The sequence below is a fragment of the Semicossyphus pulcher genome, unplaced genomic scaffold (assembly GCF_022749685.1).
Source record: "Semicossyphus pulcher isolate SPU_LCO1_2020_fin unplaced genomic scaffold, fSemPul1.0.p SCAF_9, whole genome shotgun sequence".
Lineage (NCBI taxonomy): Eukaryota > Metazoa > Chordata > Actinopteri > Labriformes > Labridae > Semicossyphus > Semicossyphus pulcher.
This window is the reverse complement of record NW_027211770.1, coordinates 28,174,871-28,194,967: the sequence shown is the minus strand read 5'-3', so window position 1 is coordinate 28,194,967 and position 20,097 is coordinate 28,174,871. Positions and strand designations below refer to the sequence as shown.

Here is a 20,097-nt window from a genome sequence, read left to right as displayed (position 1 = left end):
AAGTTTATATGTAATAACCACATGGTAAAGCCTATTTTTGGATGTGTGTGTCAAACTGACGACACATACGATAGACATTTTCATATCATATTGACGATATATAGTCATATTGCCCAGCCCGAACAACAAGACAGTTACATTTTAAAATCTAATAAGCTGAGAAAAAATGTGATGTGTCATTTTAAAATGATCAAACAGCTGTCTGTTTCCTTTCATACAATGTCTGACAAGTCTGCAAAAGGAAGTGGTGGCGGATAGAGGACGAAGCAACAGTTTCCTTGTGCAGATCTTTTAAAAAGACTTTTCTCAACAAACCATAGTATGTTGATTCACTTTGAGGCAAACCGCATGTTCGATATTTAGACTTACAGTCTGTGTTTTGACTGTTCAAGATCATTGGCCTCAGACTCTTCAGACCTGTAAGGGACTAGATCCACTTTAATCCAGATTAAACGGCAGCCTAGTAACCTCCTTATACCTAACCGTAACACATCTGACTTGTTTGTCTCTGACTGCCTAACCTAGATGCTCCAGCCATGGCAGTTTAATCAAATTATTGATCATGCACGAATGCAGCCCCCATCTCCCAGGCACACAAAGGACAAAAACTGGTCGTTCTGCCTGTTTGGAGCAGCATTTTAAAACAGGTTTTCAGGGACATGTTATGTTAGCATTAGTGACTGTAGTCTGCACAATGTGGGACTATTATCTCACGTAAACACATGTCAAACAGTAAAATACAAAACCATCACGGCTTATATACTGTCGTTTCCCTTTATGTTCAAAGAAGTTAGCATTAGAATGTTTAATCCAACGTACGGTACTAAGTTAGCCAGTAAGTACAATTTCTAGTATTGGTAGACTCGTTGTAAAGCAGTGGTAATGTAGTTAAGTATGTAAGCTTATAATATACACAGGAACGTTTACTGAATTACTTTGCTAAAGAGCTAAAGGCAGGAAATGACACTCCCGTTAGGCTATGCAGTCTAGTGCCGAAGCCAATGCTAACAACTAGCTTACTAGCTAGTTAGCAAACCATCCAACTGGAGGCGGACGACTGGGCGTTGGTTGCTCAGACAACTGCAGAAGCTTAATGGCACATTGTTCAAATAGCGAAACAAATCCTACGCAAATTATTACGGTTTGCCTTTACAACACCGGTTTCTGAATAAGTCGTGAGAGTATTTCACTGCAGCAGTCTCACCCATAACGTTGACGCTCCCTGCCGCCTCAAAAACCGATCATTCACAAGCCGACATTCCCCTTCTCACTAGTTTTGCTGGAACTACGCACTATGAGGCACGCAACCTCTTCCGTGCTTAACGGCTCTACGTAGAGAAACAAACGTAAATTCTACGTGAATCAAAAAGGGAGGAACGCGCTACAATCGCGAGAACATGTAAATCTTTTCAGAATGAACGTGTTCTCGCGATAACTTACCCTTGAAAGAAGAAAGAAAGTTTTTCTTTCTTTTATTTTTTTTAAACAAACACTTCCCAATCTGTCAGAATGATCATGCGCTTTAATTAAAAAAAACAAAACATTTATTTTAGCAGGGAGGGCCCACTGAGAATGACATCTCTTTTCATTTCATCAAAACAAATTACAACACAATAAAGTGTACACATAAAAAAAACAGTTTAAAACAATAACGTGCATAAACATATAGACATATTTTTAATCCTGTGCCTACTATCAATATCTTTTTTTAAAATTTCATATGATACCAAGGAGGACAGCTTAGCTTTCGTTTGAAAATTGATAGACTTTAACTAAAAGAATTGACGTGTGTCTCGACTTTACATAGTTCATTAAGTTTAGAAATATTTTCTTTGTGTTTTGTTATCTATTTATTAATTTGTTTCTATATCTTTATTTATTTAGAGTTTATGGTCGTATTTGTGCCTAGCCAGGTTGCTCAACGACATACCACCATCAAAATACTATTTTGAAGGAACACGAATAGCGTCTATTGTGTCCATGGCAACCAAGACTCCCTAATACTGCTTACCTTGATTGGTTAAAATGTAGCTGCAACTGAGCATTGTCTTTTCCTATTTGTTATTGGAGTGGGTGCTTGCTGTTTCAGGAATTAAAACTATGTCGTCTTTACTTAAGACTAATGATATTCCCGAAAGTAAAATTCGTATTTTGAAGGCCAAAACATCTGTCTACTGCTAGTTTACGATGCTGGAGCAGGGGTAAGAGACGTTTGACTTGTCTTTTTTAAGTTGTCTGACTGCTGGTTAACTTCCTTTAGCCAAACATAGATAGTCTAGCTAGCTCTCATATCAGAATCTAGCTAGCTTTTTAGCTAGCTTTTTTTCTTATATGCATTTTAAAATGCTCTCTGTTTACTTCAAAAAATATCTGAAGTTAAACCACAGGCTCCTAATGGAAACAAATAGGAATGCTGAAAATGTCCAATCCAATGAAAAAAGTGAGACCAGGAGAAAAAATGCCCCTGAAATCCAGAGGAATCCAGAAAAAGTAAGCTAGGTCATCAACTACTCACAGTATTTTTAATTGACTGTTTAACAATTTTACATTGGTTTGCCTAATATGCCAAAAATACCTGATAAGTCTTTTTTCTAGGACATCTCATGATCTCAGGAGGCTTCAGTCCCTGCTTGCCAAAAGCTGCCCCAGACAAGAGGTGAATAACAACAACAAATGACGCCACGCTGAGGCCCTGTGTCTAGACATTTTGATAAGGATACAGATCAGCTCATATTTCTTCAGGTCTGTGTATATATTGTGGAATGAGACTCTGTGTGTTGCAGGTGGCGGCGCTGAGTCACAGTAAAGCACATAGCAGTGGAGCCAGCAGATCTCAAGGCCTGCATCCTACAAAAGACTCCTACAGACAGAGGAGTGAGAGCGACATCAACAGTGAAGCCTCTGAACTGGAAAAATTCAGGTTTTCAAACTAAATTATTTCATTTTTTACCCATTTTATCTTAAACTTAGCTGTTAAAGATCATAGAACACGAAGCAAATAAACTTTTTCTCAAACTAATTATTAATGTCCACAATTCTCCTATCAGTTTGCATTTAACTAAATAAATGTACCATGTTTCAAAGATTTAATATTTACCCCATTGCACACCATATTAATAATCAACTCTTCATAGTTACAAGCTCATTTTGTCGAGTTTATTGAAGATTTTATATAAAAATGGAGCATGAAAGTCTTCAAAATGTATGCAGATGTGATACCATAACACCATGTTACCATAACAAAACAATAGTTTTTTATATACCTTACTTTGATATAAATTGTTTTTGATCTTAATAAAAGAAGCCAAAGGTCTAAAATATTAAACAAGCAGAAAAATTACATTTAAATCTGCTACTATGTGATCAGAGAAAAAGTAAACATGATTATGAATCTAGACAGACCTTAAATTATCACTTTTCTAAAATGTGCTATAGACACATTCAACTTCAAGACATATAGACACAACTGCACATGGTATTGTCAAGAACAAAGCCAAGAGTGAGAGTAATATTGACTGCCTACAGCCATGATGCAACTTGTGTTATATTGCAGATGTCGTTTAAGACAAGTTCTGGATATGTAAATTAATTTAGTTTTTTTCTTTAAGTCTGCACAGTTCTGACCTTAATATAAATACTGTCATTTTCAGCAACACATACAAAGACCAAAGATGTTTCAGCAGCCACCCGCAGAATGCACTGTTCTCTGACATCCTTGTGTCTTTGGTTAAGAACCGACTCTGCAGGTAAACTACCCTTGAAATGCTGTTGTGCATTCCTTCTTTTCTCACACAAGGTTTATACATTACTGACAATATTTGCTCCTTCTATATAGTGAATGGATTGACCACGCCCCGCCTGAGTCTGTCCTCAGAGTTCTGATCTGCCTTCGATTATTGATCAGAGATCCGAACCTCCAGGTACAACTTGAAAAAAGCTTTTGTTTGATGTATTTATTATGTATTGTATGAACACTTGAATTTTATAACATTCTTCTCTTATCTGCTTTCCTTTAGAAAATCCTCATTCGGCTCCAAGGCATCAATTTACTCGCCAGGGTAAAAGATTTTTCTCACATGCCTCAACAGGCTGCGTTTAATGATTTATATCACTTCACACTCACTGCTGCTCTATTTCCCTCTCAGTATATGGAGTCAGTCACTGCCATGTACATATCTTGTGGTGAGCAGGCGTTTGCAGTGCAGGGGTTGGTCACAATGACATGTGAGTGATCTTAAGACAATATCAAACACTGATAATATGAGTCCTGTGTGTGTTCTCATCAAAGCCTCCTCTGCCGATTGCTCTGCAGACATGTTTCAGAAGCTGTCTGCCGCTGAGCATCAAAGAGTCTGCGTCATCGAGAGCGGTGCTCACAGGGTGAGTGATAAGCTTTGATAATGTTATCTCTGATTATGTGCTGTTTGTTTTAAAATCATATCCATGTCCAAACTCAGTGCTATAACATGACGTCATTCTTTGGTGCTCTGAAGGAATGTATCTCACCACTTTTAAGACGAGGCTGAGTGTATTTTTATGGCTGCAATCAGGTCATAATATATATATTTTTTTGTCTTAATTTGATTGTACTTATTTGGATTTTTGAAGTTTAAATTGAATTGTTTGGTTGTTATATTTATTTTAGTTATTGTTAGAGTTTCTGCACTTTTCCCCCAGCAAGAAATTACAATTTAATGTACGGATTCAATCTAACAAGGACATTAAAAGTCCTCAGAGGATGAACCATGTCCTTAGACGATAGTTTACAGCAGGTCTACGTCCTGCAGCACAGAAAATGTAGTCACATTAAAAAATAAAACAGAAACAATCAACAGATTAAACAGCCAGAAAACAAATATTTCTGAGTTGTAAACCAATATTTAGTCAGGCTTTTTCTGTAGCTTGATGGCCAGAGAGTTTCTCTCACACACTGTTAAAATAGATTTTTGGTCTCTAATGAAATACACTATTTCTAGACCCTGGCAAAGCTCCTCTCCACAACAGACAGCAGTGTGCTGCTGGGAGCCCTGCTGGCACTCACCACTTTGGCTGAGAGGTAAGCAAATACTTGTTTTAATGCGTTTAATACAGTCATGATTTCATGTGTTGCAAGCTGTTTTTCTTCTGCAGCCCAGAGTGCAAGGAGGAGATCGGGGAGCTACCCATAGTGGAGAACTTGCTTGTAATACTGCAGGAATATGACCTGCTGTCAAAGAGGTTAGTTGTTGATCAATTCGTCCCTGTAAGAGGACATGTTGTGAGAAAATGTTCTTATTTATGAGTGCTAATAAAATACAAAAAACCAAATAAACAATTCAAGACCTGCATTTCATCTTTTCTTATGCCATCTTATCTGAAAGTACACAAACACTGAATTTATGACCCTCTGGATACTTTGGAAAGTTCAGCTTGAAAGCAGTTTAAAGGATTTAAAACAATAATTTAACAGCATTAAATACACATAAACAAGTCACCTGATCCTTGTGTGTCTTCCAGAATGAGTGCGGAGCTGCTGAGGCTCCTGTCCCCGGTGCGGCAGGTGAGAGACCAGGTGAGGGAGCTGGAGGGTCTGCCGGTGCTGCTGAGCCTGCTGTATGGCCAGCACCTGAAGCTGCTGTGGAGCGTCGCCTGGGTCCTGGTCCAGCTCTGCGAAGACCCCGACACCAGGACGGAGATCCGGAGCTGGGGAGGGGTGCAGCAACTTCTGAGACTGCTCAACGGGTTTGTGACACTGAGTGTTTAAAGTGTATTTCGTATTTATAATATATTATATGAATTTAATTTTATTTCACGATTGTAGTCACATCAAAACGTCTTTAATTAATCTTAACATTAACCATAAGTACTTTTCCTAGCCTGAAAATCCATTGGTCAGAGTTACAGCGGGTTCTTTTTTGTCCACATTGAAGTCGCTTGTGATTTTAAAGGGCTACTCCAGCATTTATTATTGCTCTTATATAAAGTTCAGGCGTACACAAGAGACATATTTTTAAAAAAAGAATGATTCAAACTGAACCAACAGAGGCCAAGATTTGTTGATTTCAAGCTTCAAGCTCTAGACCCTGATCAGTATTTTCCTAACTTGGGAGTCTACAGATTTATAGCTGAAAACCAAAATTAACAACTTTGAAAGATGTTAATCAGGCAGGTCTAATGAAAATGTTCTGCTGGATTGATGTTGCATTATTGGAATTGTAGGATCCAGTCATTTGGGAGCGCATATTAATCAGCATATCTCAGACTCTGTGGCTTCATTTTTGACCTCTTTCTTCTTTTAACTGTGATTAACTGTGTCATGTGAGTCCCCCATCTTTAATGAAGTGTAACTCTAAATAGCTGCAGTACGGTAGAGTATATTTAAGGTGAGAAGGTTCAGATTAATACATCCGTACTCCACAAAACTTTTGTGCAATAAATCTGATATTGAAAACTAGGTGCTATGATGTTCGCCCTTCAAAGCTTTTTTGGCTTTTTTCTCTTTAGAAACAAAACTCTCCATCCGATGACACACAATCTCCCCCCAGTTATCCCTCCCAGTAATTTAACGGCTATTGATGAAGGATCTATGGATGCATCATAGTAACCAGCCTCACAAGACATGTGACTTGTGTTCTAGAACTTTGAAGAAGAAGACATACTTTATTAATCCCCAAGGGGAAATTTAATTTTGTGTGTGGGCAAAGGCCCAAAATACTCATGCACAAACAGGACCCTATGGACCTGCATTAACGGAGAGATGTCAGAGTGAGTCTGTATAAATTATAAAGAGGTGCTGTCATTTACGTGATGGAGTACGGTGACTCTTACAGTGATAGGCAGTATGTCTCTGACCGCTCGTCCATCGAGACGCTCTCCAGCGCCAACGCAGCCGGCCGCATCCAGAGAGAGCACGTCACAGAGGAGCTGAGCCTGCAGGAGGAGAAAGACAACACGATGGCCCTGCAGTCAGGTCAGGGACTAAACAACTTACCAAACACTGCACATAAAATACTGCATTTTCTTAATGCTTTCTTGATATTTAAATAATCGGCTTATAGAATTTTGTGTTGTTAAAATGCCAGGTGAAAAAAAAACAGAAAATGTATAGATTACATTTTACCCCCAGAGGAGTCTTATCAGTCGCTAAGAATGTAAACAGTTTATTTCCTGTAGTGGGAATCCAGACCTCTGAGACCTGACTTACTGTATCTGTGATTGTGGAGAAAATGCTTGGAATTCTTCTGTTTCTAAAAGACTAACGAAAAGAAACTAGTTTTTGTTTAAAAATAAAGAAAAGTAAATAAGCATCCTCAAACTAACATAATTCTTTAGAACATCCAGCCTTTGGTTCAGGGAGTGTTTTGTTGATGTTCACATCTGTTTTTTTGGACTGCCTGAGACTTTCAGATTGCACGAATGAGTTCTTAATTAAGTCATTTCTCCTTTAATCCCTTTTCCAGCCTGCTGCACAGTTCTGACTGAGCTTAGTCTGGACGACACATCTGCTCACCACATTGTGCTGGTAAGGAAAAGTCCTCACTCGAAGAGCAGGACAGTCGAGAGGATGAAGAAAAAATAACTATATATAAAACATTTTAAAACATGGCTTCATTAATTTGATATTCTTTTATTAGGAGAATGGGGTCTATATAGTTGCAAAGTTGATTTTACCAAACAGCTCAGGATCAAAGGTCACGTCTTTACAGGTATATGGATTCATTCATGTGTTAAATTACATGTAAAAGACTGAATGAAGCAGCTGTAACCATCAAATAATAACACATTAAATATGTCTAATTGTCTGCATATTGGCAGTGCTATGCATTTCGGACCCTCCGGTTTCTCTTCAGCGTGGAAAGAAACCGACATGTGTTTAAGAGGTGATGTCATAACATTCGTATCTTCAAAATAAAACCTGTAGCTCATGCATGCGTAGCTACTGTTTGATGTGTGTTTTGGAAAGAAATCTGACGTTATGTAATGTTTCATCCATGTCAGACTCTTTCCCACAGACCTCTTTGAGATGTTTATTGATGTTGGACATTATGTTCGGGACCTTGCGGCCTATGAGGGCCTGCAGACCAAAGTTTCACTCTACACTGTAAGAGAACAGCTTCTTAGTGGACTCAGTTTTAGGGTGTGAAATAATAAAGAAATAGTTCTGTATTTTGGGAGAAATAAAACAAAATAATGAAGATGTGAAGGAGGATTCTTTAACCTTGCAAACTGATGGATTTCTGTGTGTTTTATAATGCAGGAAGAGGAACTTGACAGCCTGAGAGAGGGCATCGAGGCTGTGGACCAGAACCGGCCTCCCATTAAAGTCATCAGTGGTTACTCCATACTGGACCACCTGGGCACCGGAGCCTTTGGAAGCGTCTTTAAGGTACAGCCTCAAAAGTGACAGCAACTGCAAGACTTTGTTCAAGACTTTGTCACATGGGTCGTAATAAAAATCCATTGCAGGTCCGAAAGCAGAGTGGCCAGAACCTCCTGGCTCTGAAGGAGGTGAACCTGCACAACCCTGTGTTTGGCAAAGACAAGAAGTCCAGAGACAGTAACGTGGAGAAAATCATCTCTGAGCTCAGCATCATCAAAGAACAGGCACAAAGTTTCAACTTGAATCATGTAGTGTCTATGTAATAATCTGTTTAAACAAGCACAGCCATGTTTTGGGTTGTTTATGCGTTTCTTTGTCCTTCTCTTCTAGATGACGCACCCAAACGTCGTTAAATATTACAAGACATTTTTGGAAGGTGAGGACGATGATCTCCACTGTCCCTTTTAGCCCCCAGCTATTGTAAGGAAGGAATATTACAAGAACAATACATACTGCTGATTTTAGGCGAGAAGCTGTACGTCGTGATGGAGCTGATCGAGGGAGTGCCGCTGGCTGAACATTTTAACTCTCTGAAGGAGAAGCAGCAGAAGTTCACAGAGGACAGACTCTGGACTATTTTCATACAGGTAGCAACTCTTGATCTTGATCTTAGTGGGGAAATATATCTACTTACACGACTTTTGTCTCTTATTTTGGTAACTTAATTACTAATTGATACATCTTCTCCATGTTCCCTCAGATGTGTTTGGCACTGAGGTACCTGCACAAAGAGAAGAGGATAGTCCACCGAGACCTCACACCAAACAACATCATGCTGGGGGAAAAGGACAAAGTCACTATCAGTGGGTGAACACTTACAGCTTTCCTCTCACCCGGCCTCATCTTATTATAAAAGTTAAACCTGTGTCTTTTTTCTGCTTGTAGCGGACTTTGGCCTGGCCAAGCAGAAACAGGAGAACAGCAAGCTAACGTCGGTGGTCGGCACCATCCTTTACTCCTGGTGAGGAAATTAAACGAGCACAAGCTGTTAATTTTGAGGGTTATTTTTGGAAAGAGAAGGCATTTCTTCAAGTTCTCACTTTGTAACTATTTAGAATTAGTTACATTAAGGTTAAGTAGAGCTGGATACTAGCTAATGCGTTGTTTGTTCCTCATAAATTAAGACGTGCAAAAATGTGTGTGTTAGTCCAGAGGTTGTGAAGAACGAGCCGTATGGGGAGAAAGCTGACGTCTGGGCTTTGGGCTGTATCCTGTACCAGATGGCTGCTTTACAGCCTCCGTTCTACAGCAGCAACATGCTGTCGCTGGCCAACAAGGTGGCATAAAAACACGCAAAACACACAATCACATAAACACACTCTGGACTTTTTTTCCTAGCAGCCAACTGTTTTTGTTATTTGCTTCTTGTTGTCTGCTGGTAGATTGTCAAGGCCGACTACGAGCCGATCGAGGAGGGGGCTTTCTCAGAGAGAGTCACAGACATGATCAGATGGTGAGACTTTTATTTTGAAATGACTGATTTTATTTTACTAACTTTACTTGATATAAAGTCACAGGTTGATTCTACTTTAGTTTACTAATTTATTAAAATAAGAAATATATATATCACATAGGTTTAATCACACATTATTTTTATGTTTTTACTGTCATGGATTAATGTAATATCAAAGCCACTCCTCCCTCTAACATATTCCTGCTCTCCTTTCAGGTGTTTGAGTCCAGATGCAGACCAGCGTCCTGACATCGTCGACGTCAGCTCCAGGATCTCCGACCTCATGATGAGGCTGATGGACAGCCTCTTCACTTCCCAGAATGCACTGGAAAGGAGAGCAGAGAGAGACAGGAAACGAGCGCAGAAGTACTTCCTGGAAAGGCACAGAAGTAGGGAGAACTGCTGTCACTCAAACTTGTCTCAGGTAAACTGGACTTTGAAAATGAATAGAGGGTATACTTGAGGACTATTTTGTTTATATTTCTTGTTGCACAAAGATGTTGTTATTAGATGTAACTTGTTATTTTATTATGTCCCTGTTGGGTTTTTTAAATAATCTTCCCACTTTGCAGGAACAATCCTTGATGAATAATGAAACCCCGACTCCACGCTCGGCTGCAGCTTCCACTTCAAACCACAGCGAGGAGTCAACGGTCATCAGTCAAGGTCAGAATTTAATACAGACTTGGAAAGAGGTGAAATCAATATATGTTGTAATGTGTACATGTGTGTGTCTTTAGATGATGCCTTAGACGATGATGATGATGAATCGTGTGATACCAAAATCAACACTGCTTCCCTCTCAGGAAAACAATACGGTCAGTTTTCTGTCGGCTTTGCTGTTAAGTCAAGACTTCCCTTTGTTAAGTTTCACATAACAAAGTTGCTGTTTCAGTCATTTTCTTGCTCATTGTAAACAAGTGAAGGCAGTGTGGGATTTTATTTAAGGTTAGAAGTTACTATTCTTCTCTTGTTATTGCTCAGACTGTTTGATTCCCTGTCTTCTGGGGCTGCACGGTGGTGCAGTGGTTAGTGCTGTTGCCTCACAGCTTGAAGGTTCCCTTGTAAACGTTCTAAACACCGCTGCAATTTTCTCTGCAACATTCTTAAACTGTTTTGTTGCGTTGCGAGTCATTGATCTGAACTGGCCTTAAAATTGCCCATAGGTGTGAGTGTGAACAGGAAAGGTCTGTCTCTATGTGTCAGTCCTGTGATTGACTGGTTAGGGTGTACCTCGCCCCTCTCACCCAATGACAGCTGGGATCAGCGCCCCCCCCGCGACCCTGAACAGGATAAGCGGTATAGATAATGGATGGATGGAAACTACATCTGATCTTTTGCCTTATTTTGTTTCATAAAAGGTTTAAAGTCCAGAGCGTGTGTTACACCTGACCAAATTGCATCCAGGTAAGGGAGAAATGTCACATTACTTATTTCTGTGTGGTCAGTTCTTTACTCAGTTCCAAAAAAGCTGTTATATATGTATAAAGGGAAATCAAGGAGATTTGTGCATATCAAACAAAAGTCAGTCATAGTTACACCTGGTTTATTCAGGTGATTGGTAAAGAGTCCGAGGGCATCACCAGTGAGCCTGCTTTCAAACGAGGTTTCTGCCTGAGCAAAGGGGAAAACTTTGTTATGATTTGAAGCTATTTAAATTGATTGATTGTTGACACAAATTATCCATCTGTCTTTTCAATCTACGTTTCTTCTCAGTGAGGATAATGCGACTGTGAAGATTAAACCAAGACCAGGTACCTCTGCTTCAAATCTCTTAAAAAGATTAGATAGAATAAATCGCTAAATTGAATATGAGTATACTACAAGAATAACCCCAAAGAATAACCCAATAAGCTAAGAGACGTTCTGTATGAAATGTGACGCAGGCAGCATGTTTGGTGTTTGTCTTCCCTCAGTGTCAGCAGGGATCTGTGTCGCCCAGAAGAAGCTCAGGCAGATCGATGATCCCATCCAGAGGCTCCTCGTGCAGCTGCACAAAATCATTTACATCACTCAGGTTTTATTAGATCTTATTAAGTTCAGTTCATATTAAATAATGTCAATCACACGTAAAGAGTGTTTCACACCTGTTTGGACCGTTAATTCTTTCACTAATTCATCAAATATTTATAACTACACGGCCATTAACCTGCGTGTTAGCCTCACATAAAGCTGACTGATTTGTTTTTGTCTGCAGCTCCCGCCAGCTCCGCACCAAAACATCAAGCGACGGGTCATTGAAAGATTTAAGAAGTCTCTGTTCCACTGTGGGAGCGATCCATGCAACCTGAAGGTGGAGCTCAGCAAGGTCTGTACCTTTTACTTACAGTACTTTAGTGTGAGTGTGAGTGAAATTGAGTTAAATTTTTTATGGAAAAACAGCCCAAAACAAACAAAGATAACGTGAATATTGTCTCATGAGTCAAAGAAAACCAGCATCACCTCACAAGTAAGAAAATTAAACATGTTTTTACGGCTTAAGCGCTGAAACGTAGATTAGATTTATTGACACATAATTAGTGTCATGCAGGTTGATGTGGTGAGCGTGAGGCGGCAGGAGAAGGCCCTAAATGATACGTCCCGAAGCTAAATGAGAATCCACTTCCTGTTTTTCTCTGTAGCTCCTCCAGGCTTCTCCAGAGCTGATGGAGTTAGGCTCAATCAGTTCAGACTTTTGGCCTCTTGTCCACCAGTTCTCCGCAGACCCCCACGCTGCTGTCGGCACAGGTGAGCTAAGCTAGCATTGCACTGGTGTACGCGACGTGGATGTGTGAGAGGGAATAAAACAGTCTCACTCTGAGTTGTCCACATGACTTTAGTGCAGTCAAACAAATGACTCTCCTGCACCACTCTCTCTTCTTCTCTCCATTTCTCTCCTCATCAACAAGACAGCTGGCTAAATAGCGCCCACTAGCTAGAATACCTGATACCTGTGTACAGTGTATGTAAACAACTAAAGAGACACAATAAGAGGAAACCAAACAGTTAAAACAATGAAAAAAATTCAGCATCAGAGGTTAAAAGCAGTTCTAAAAAGGTGGGTCTTGATCAGTCATTTGAAGGGGGTCAGGTCGGTACAGTCTCAGATGTGTTTGGGTAGAGAGTTCCAGAGGAAGGGGGCAGCTATGGAGAGAGTCTGTCACCCCAGGTTTGGTGCTTGGTTCTGAGTGGCAGAGAGAGGAGGTTTGCATCAGAGGAGCGGAAACTGCGGGAGGGAGTGTGGCGGTGGTGCAGGTCTGTGAGGTATGAAGGGGCCTGATCATGGAGGGCTTTGTGGGAGAGAAGAAGGACTTTGATGTGGAACAGGGAGCCAGTGGAGGTTCTGGAGGGCGGGGGTGATGTGTTCATGGGAGTGGGAGTGAGTGAGGAGGTGGGCAGCAGAGTTCTCGATCCTTAATTAAGTTTAAACCTGTGAATCTTAACATTTATGTTTACAAAACACAATTTCACTCATTCACCAGCTTAATTTGGTGAATTTTGCTGGATTGTAATCAAGTGAATTGTCGTTGATGAGCGAATAAAGGGCACCGTGTTCAACATTTAATGCCAACATTTCATCTGCATTTGGTTTTCTTTTTTTTCTTCTGACAGGTGACGTGAATCTCAGAGATGGAGTCACCTATCAGCAGATGCAGGTAAGTTTCTCTGAGTGGGAGATCTGTGATCCAAGTGATCTGCTAACTTTGAGTTATTGATTCATTACAGGATTAGTTTGACACTTTGGGAAAACACTTATTTGCTTTCTTGCGGACATTGAGATGTTAAGATCGATACCATTTACATCTGTTAAATATTAAGCCAGAAACCATTAGCTTAGCTTAACCCAAAGACTGGAAGCAGGGGGGAACAGCTAGACGCTGCATCTCAACAAGACATATTTTCAGCTTTATAAAACCACAGCTCGTCATTTATACCCCTATTTTTTGTACAGATTAACAAACTAGTTTTTATTAGAGAGTGTAAGATGGGCTAGTTGACATTTCTTTCACTCTTAGGACCGACCAGGCTAGCTTTTTTCCATTGTTTCCAGTCTTTATGCTAAGCTAAGCTAACCGTTCTTGCCAATAGCTCCATATACAATGCAGGCATGAGAGCAGTGGTCATTTTGAACACCTAGTGCCACCTGTGAAGTGATTTTCTGTACAAACGTTCCTTTTCAGGCGATCATAGAGGAGCTGCTGGAGGAGAGCAGCTACTATGAAGCAACAAACAGCAGGTGACCTGGACATTAGCACATTTTACTATTCTGACAAACATTAAAGTAACACCTTTAATCATTCATTAATCATCTTTAAAAGCTGAAATGTGTCATCTGAAGATGAGTCAGGATTCACAGGTTTGAGCTGTTAAAGACACAGTAAACAAGATAGTAATGTTACGTTCTGATGGTTAGGGGATGAGGGGAGTAACAAAGAAGGAAAGGAACAAATGATACGCAAAGTTAAAGGAATTGATTTTCAATCTAAACACAAAGTGAGCTTCTGTCAAAAACAAACAAAAGAGAAGCTGATATATAAGTCAAAATACTATGAACCAAAAACTGCAACTAACAAAAAACAAACACTAAGGCCTCAAAGAAACACCCGCCCTCCACAGAGAGAGTAAACACTAGTGAGTTGACGTCCAACACACACTCAGCAGAATGACCCACTGGCTCTGCTGCCTGATCTCTCTTCTGCTCTCCCTTAATTGGTAAGTTAACACAGGTGAGCTTAATCATCTGTTGCAGCAAGGGGACAGCAGCACCCTGGGAGCACACAGGAGAGAGACACACCACAACACACATACACACAGCACTATGTCATGTAACATGCTGAAAACGAAGTTTAATAATTTCTAATTTGAAAAAAACCTGCTGTGGTTCAGATGATAATATTTTTTGTGTGTTTGTGTTTATTTCAGAATCTCAGAGAAAAGAAATGACCAAGAAAACAAGTGAACAAGGTCCATATTCATCCTCAGATGTCAAAGGAGAAGCTGGAAAAACACATGGTCACATATTCACAACACTGTATGTACATTGAAATGTACTCGTCATGAAATCCTCTTTATATTTAATTTATAATTATTTAAAACTGTGAAAATGAAAGGTCAAAGGAGAACATGTGTTTGTGTTAAAACTTTTAATAACTCTGTAACTGATGGTAGTGATAAGGCTGCTTTAACTTTTTTACCAAAGCTGACAGGTTAAAGTCACAACACTTACATTACAGGCTGTAACTACCTTTATATTTTCATCTCTTCATCATCTTGCAGTTATTCCTTTATTTATCTGATCAATGTTTGGTTTATAAAATGCCACAAAACAAAAAAAAAGTCCCATCACGTTCCTCTGTACTCTAACACACTCGATTTAAATGATCTGCTCGTTACTGAAGCTTTTCAGGGGATTGATAATGACCAAAACATTTGAATCAGGTGTGTTAGATTATGCCCCACCCTAAGGCAGCCCTATGGGGCTAACAACTATCCACAATCTGACCCAGAAATAACCATGTGAAACACCTTCAACACTCAAATACACAAGATTTATTTAAGGATAATCAAACAACCAAATCATTAACTGAGTGAACTGAAAATCCCTGCTGAGAGGCAGAACCACAGCAGTCTCCACTCCAGAAGCCTCTGCTCTGTTGCAGTGCTGCCTTAATACTGTTTCAAGGCCAGGTGCACCTCGTTAACAATCAGACTCACCTGCAGGGTGGAGACAACTGAAGGACTTTGATTTAAGTAGAAGAACTTAACGAGTTATCAAAGTAGTTGCAGATTACTTTTCAATCTATTGACTAATCAGTTAATTAGCTTAAAGTTGCAGCTAAACACCGCACACCATTTTGATTCTCAGGGATTGATGTAATATAAAGATTTGATGTGACTGAGTGATCTCCAAAGATGATTTAATACGTGTTCACGGTGCTGTCTGTGCATGTGATTGTAATGAAGGTTGATGTCTATTATTTCTGTCAACGTCAACTGACTCAAACCTGCATGCAAACACAAACACCAGTAACTTACCCTCAGCCACAACCCAAAGCCGTTTCTCTCTGGGGTTCAGCTGCTCTGCTCGTGTGAAGCTTTCCGTTTCGTTTTTTCAGGTTTGTCTGAGTTTAGCACTTTAAATTCTCAGGACTGTTTTAACTCTGCTGCACATCACAGCGTGTGTTTTAAATGGATGTGAGCCAAATCTCCTCGTTTGCTGCGCTAACAGAGAGCTGCAGCTTTGACAGACAGTAAAAACCAGGTCAGATGTTTAAATTCAGCTGTCATCAGTCTGCTTTTTTGCTGCACTTGAACTTCATCAACATGCACTTTGAATTACTGTTAATATTTCAATATAATTAACATCTGAAATAAGCTTTTTGAAATGTAGAGGGCAGCAGAAGGGATGCTTTCTCATGCACTTTGATCCAAAAGGGATTAGTCGGTTCCATCTGTATGAGGAATGCTGTTTATAAATGATAAGTTAAATAAAGACTATTCAATTCAGGCGGTTGTGATCATCTGTCACTTTAATGTGAAGTTTAAACATTTTGTCCCACTATGCTGTTCTGTTGGGAGAGTCACCCGTAACAAGAAGTGAATGAGCTTGATTAAACATGCATGTACATACTGTATAACAACAATAAGACAACAGTGTAAAAATACCTACATTCACATACAATGCAGCAATGCATAATTAGCATTTTACTGTAGCTGCACAGGGCTGCACGATGGTGCAGTGGTTAGTGCTTTCGCCTCATAGCTAAAAGGTTCCTGGTTGCACATTGTCTCCGTGCATGCGTGGGTTCTCTCCGGGTACTCCGGCTTCCTCCCACAGTCCAAAGACATGCTCGTTAGCTTCATTGGTGACTCTAAATGTCCCGTAGGTGGAAGTGTGAGCGTTAAAGATTGAGACTGTCTCTGTGTGTCAGCCCTGTGATTGACTCTCATCTCTCGTCCAATGGCAGCTGGGATAGACTCCAGCCCCCCTGAGACCCTGAACAGGATAATTGGTATAGATAATGAATGGATGGATGGATGTCGCTTCACATTGTGGAGCTAGTTATATCTACTTTATATGTAGTTAGTTTTGTTCCTCCAAAGGTTAACGGGATAAATCTGAGGGGTCGTTGAAAGGAGAAAAAACATATTTTGGATGCTCAGATCTGTTCTCATTTTTTTGGATGTTCCTCTAACCTTTGCTTATTTGTGTGCCATGATGGATGATTTGACCTAACGGAGAACTTTTCTCAACTCAAGGGGCTCAAACGAGACTCGGCTTCTTTGTAAGAGGGGACAAACCCAGAGCGGTTATAATGTAATGTTTTATAAGCTTTTTACACATTTCTTATGTAATATTTTAATGTGAAATGTAGCTGTAGCTTTCCAATAAAAGCAGTAAAGCAAAAAGTACAATACGTATGAAGGAAATAGTAGCATTATATGGAAATTGAGTTAAAGTACTTCATAATTTTACTTGAAATTGTGCACGTTATCTTCCTCCCATTAGTAGTACGGTAGATTCAACTGCGAAGAGTTTAATCCTCTATTCCAAGAAGCTCAAGAGTCAGAAGTCACTTTTCCTTTTCCTCATTTTCTGGTCACATAAATTATTTTATGTATATAACATTTTTTTCCTGTTACTTTTGCTCAGCAGACACTGAATGTCCGGACTGTCTACTGGTAGAAATTACTACTAATTTTCATACAAAGATTAAATGAATTATGAAATATGGAAGAAGCCTTAAACACAGCCACATTAAAATGAGCATCTTGTAACAATAATCTCGTCTTTAATTTACTTTAGTAGATGCAGTGTGACACTGCAGGTGTAATTGCTGATAGAAGCCACAGGGGGCAGTACAGGCCATGCTTTTGAGAGAAGGCGAGCGCCTCATGAAACACACTATCTCCCTGTCGCCTCAGAAATAACCAAAGTCTGCAGCTACAAAGGAAACAAGCAGCAACAAAACACAATCCAGTACACAAGACTTTAATAAACCAACAAAACATATGAAATGTCAGCTGTCCAAGGTCGATACATTTGGAAAACATGAAAAATACCCAGATATAGAAGATCTTGGCACGTTAAGAGTAGGCACATGAGTTCTTACAGTAAACAGGCTGCAGATGTTTCATTACTTTGTGTGTGTTTGTTTCTTTAGGCACGAATGTCATTTAAGTTTCTGATTTCTTATAATTATTCACATTTGCTTTGCCAACAATGAGACAAAGCTGCTGTATGTGTAGCTTTCTCAAACATCACACCAATTTTCTGATAATCCTTTTCCTCCTAGAGAGCACAGAGAGGTTTTTCATCACAAGAATTCTGTTTTGTATTCATTAATAGTATTTATATATACTAAAGTATCTTACATCAGCGCCTTTCAGAAACTGACTGTTTTTGTTGAAAGTTTATTGTAGAAAACATGTTTATAGAGAACTTCAAAATAAGGTATCAAAAAGAGAAACATCAGTATCAAAACTGAAACTCAAACATTCCAAAAACATTTTCAGGCCGACTATAAACTGTGAATATACCATCTGGGAATAAAACTTTGAGAATATGAACGGAAGAATAAAGTTGGGTTTTTAGCTTACAATGTACAAACTCTTATTATATATTTGATACTGCAAAACAATTGATAAGAATTCCAGCTAAATGTGTAACACCTGCTTCGGGAGGAGTTTGATTCTGAACCCTGACAGCTCCGAGAACAACGAGGCCTTAAAGGAAAAGTTTTGGGAAAAACTTATTTGCCTGAAGTTGGATGAGCGGATTGATAGCACCCCCGTGTGTATCTGAACCATAGACTGTATAAAAAGATGGACGACATGAAAGCTCTCTAAAAGTGAAGCCAAACCCTCTCTATCGCCCCCTGCTGACTGGCTGCAGTATAGGTCATAAAGCCCGCCTCCTCCATGTTAACAGATGGGACATGAGTCAAACTATAAAATCAAAATACACGTCAAATACATTTTTCCCAAACATGGTTTCTGACATTATAATTAGTTCTTATCATGCTGATTTATGTCCATGTGTTAATTTTTCTGACAAGTTTATTGTTAATGAGTTATTTGATGCTGTCAAAAGGATGATCGACAGCTCTGTTGACAAATCCGGCTCCTGCAGTGTTCCGGAGTAGCAGAGTAGAGTCGGAACGGCGAGAAGAGACGTAACTAAAACAATCTCTACAGTCATTGAACTTTACATATATGTGAACATCTGCTTCAGACCAACACAAGAAGCTGTTCTGCTGTTAAATACGCCAACACGCGGGATGTTTGCTGTTTTTTTTCAGCAAGTTAAGTGTGTGTATTGGTTAGCGGAAGTGGCTCGGCGGCTCCACTTGCCGATCTGTACTGTGCAGCTCTGGCTCCAAATGACGTCACTATCGCAAGATGGCAGCGCCTGTCAAGGGGGGTATTTTGGGTTCAATTTTGTACAATAAGAGCAGATGGAGACGCGTCGTCCATCTTTATGTACAGTCTGAACATTCAATATAAACCTGAAACTAGCAGCCGGTTAGCGTAGCTTAGCACAAATACTAGAAACTGAGAGAAACAGCTAGCATGGTTTGTTCAAAGGTGTCCAAAACTCTTTTTTTTTTTGTTTAATTTGTACAAAATCAAAGCATAAAAATTGTTATACTGTTATACAGTGAGCTGTATATGAGTGACTTTAGACTAAGCTTTATATTAAACGGACATGAGAGTTCTATAAATCCTTTGATCTGAGCCTCATCATTTTCCAAAAATGAACGACTGTTCCTTTAAATGCAACCCTGTTTTACTTTGAGTTTTCTTTTCCTATGTGAACTGAGATATATACGTATATGTTAGTGAACTTTACCAGATATGAACATTCACCTTTATGAGTAAAAACTTCTTGCATTTACATTTCCCTTTTGTACGTATAAATCTGCTTATTCCTCTAAACATGTTCCAACAGTTAGTCCAGAGAGCTTTCTTCTTTTTTACACGTATGGAAATCAGACTTTGAGAAGTGAAAAAGAAACATAAAACATGTCGTAACTAACGCTAAAGTTCTGTTATTTAATGAGGTAAAAATTAATCCAGGTATTATCTCATGCAAATATAAATACAGTAGAAACCTGCAACAGAAAGTTGGAGTGGTTATGAGGTGCCTGAAGGAGGAGTTTAAAAATGAAATAGTGATTATGTAACTGCATCATTCTCTTATTTTCCCCCCTTTGAAGCAGAATTTATACTAAAACAGCTCTGCTTTCATCAGCGTAGTCATTAGTGTAACAACTGAATCTCTGTTAGTCACAGCTGTGAATAT

The 20,097-nt window shown here is 39.4% G+C and overlaps 1 protein-coding gene across 1 annotated transcript; it reads left to right on the top strand.

Moving 5' to 3' along the window:
* Nucleotides 1-2,410: 2,410 nt before the first annotated feature.
* nek10 (NIMA-related kinase 10) lies at nucleotides 2,411-16,126 on the top strand. Its single transcript, XM_069656414.1, has 33 exons — nucleotides 2,411-2,490; nucleotides 2,596-2,656; nucleotides 2,784-2,920; nucleotides 3,651-3,746; nucleotides 3,836-3,920; nucleotides 4,017-4,058; nucleotides 4,146-4,224; nucleotides 4,313-4,380; nucleotides 4,977-5,056; nucleotides 5,131-5,217; nucleotides 5,497-5,721; nucleotides 6,810-6,949; nucleotides 7,440-7,501; nucleotides 7,614-7,685; nucleotides 7,795-7,859; nucleotides 7,978-8,080; nucleotides 8,237-8,365; nucleotides 8,446-8,583; nucleotides 8,690-8,735; nucleotides 8,825-8,946; nucleotides 9,060-9,162; nucleotides 9,245-9,320; nucleotides 9,507-9,636; nucleotides 9,742-9,812; nucleotides 10,029-10,236; nucleotides 10,385-10,478; nucleotides 10,553-10,630; nucleotides 11,729-11,829; nucleotides 12,010-12,120; nucleotides 12,434-12,539; nucleotides 13,404-13,447; nucleotides 13,973-14,028; nucleotides 14,715-16,126. Exons 1-33 carry the CDS (start codon nucleotides 2,411-2,413, stop codon nucleotides 14,749-14,751), a joined length of 3,132 nt encoding a protein of 1,043 aa, XP_069512515.1. The 3' UTR covers nucleotides 14,752-16,126.
* The last annotated feature ends 3,971 nt before the right edge of the window (nucleotides 16,127-20,097 follow it).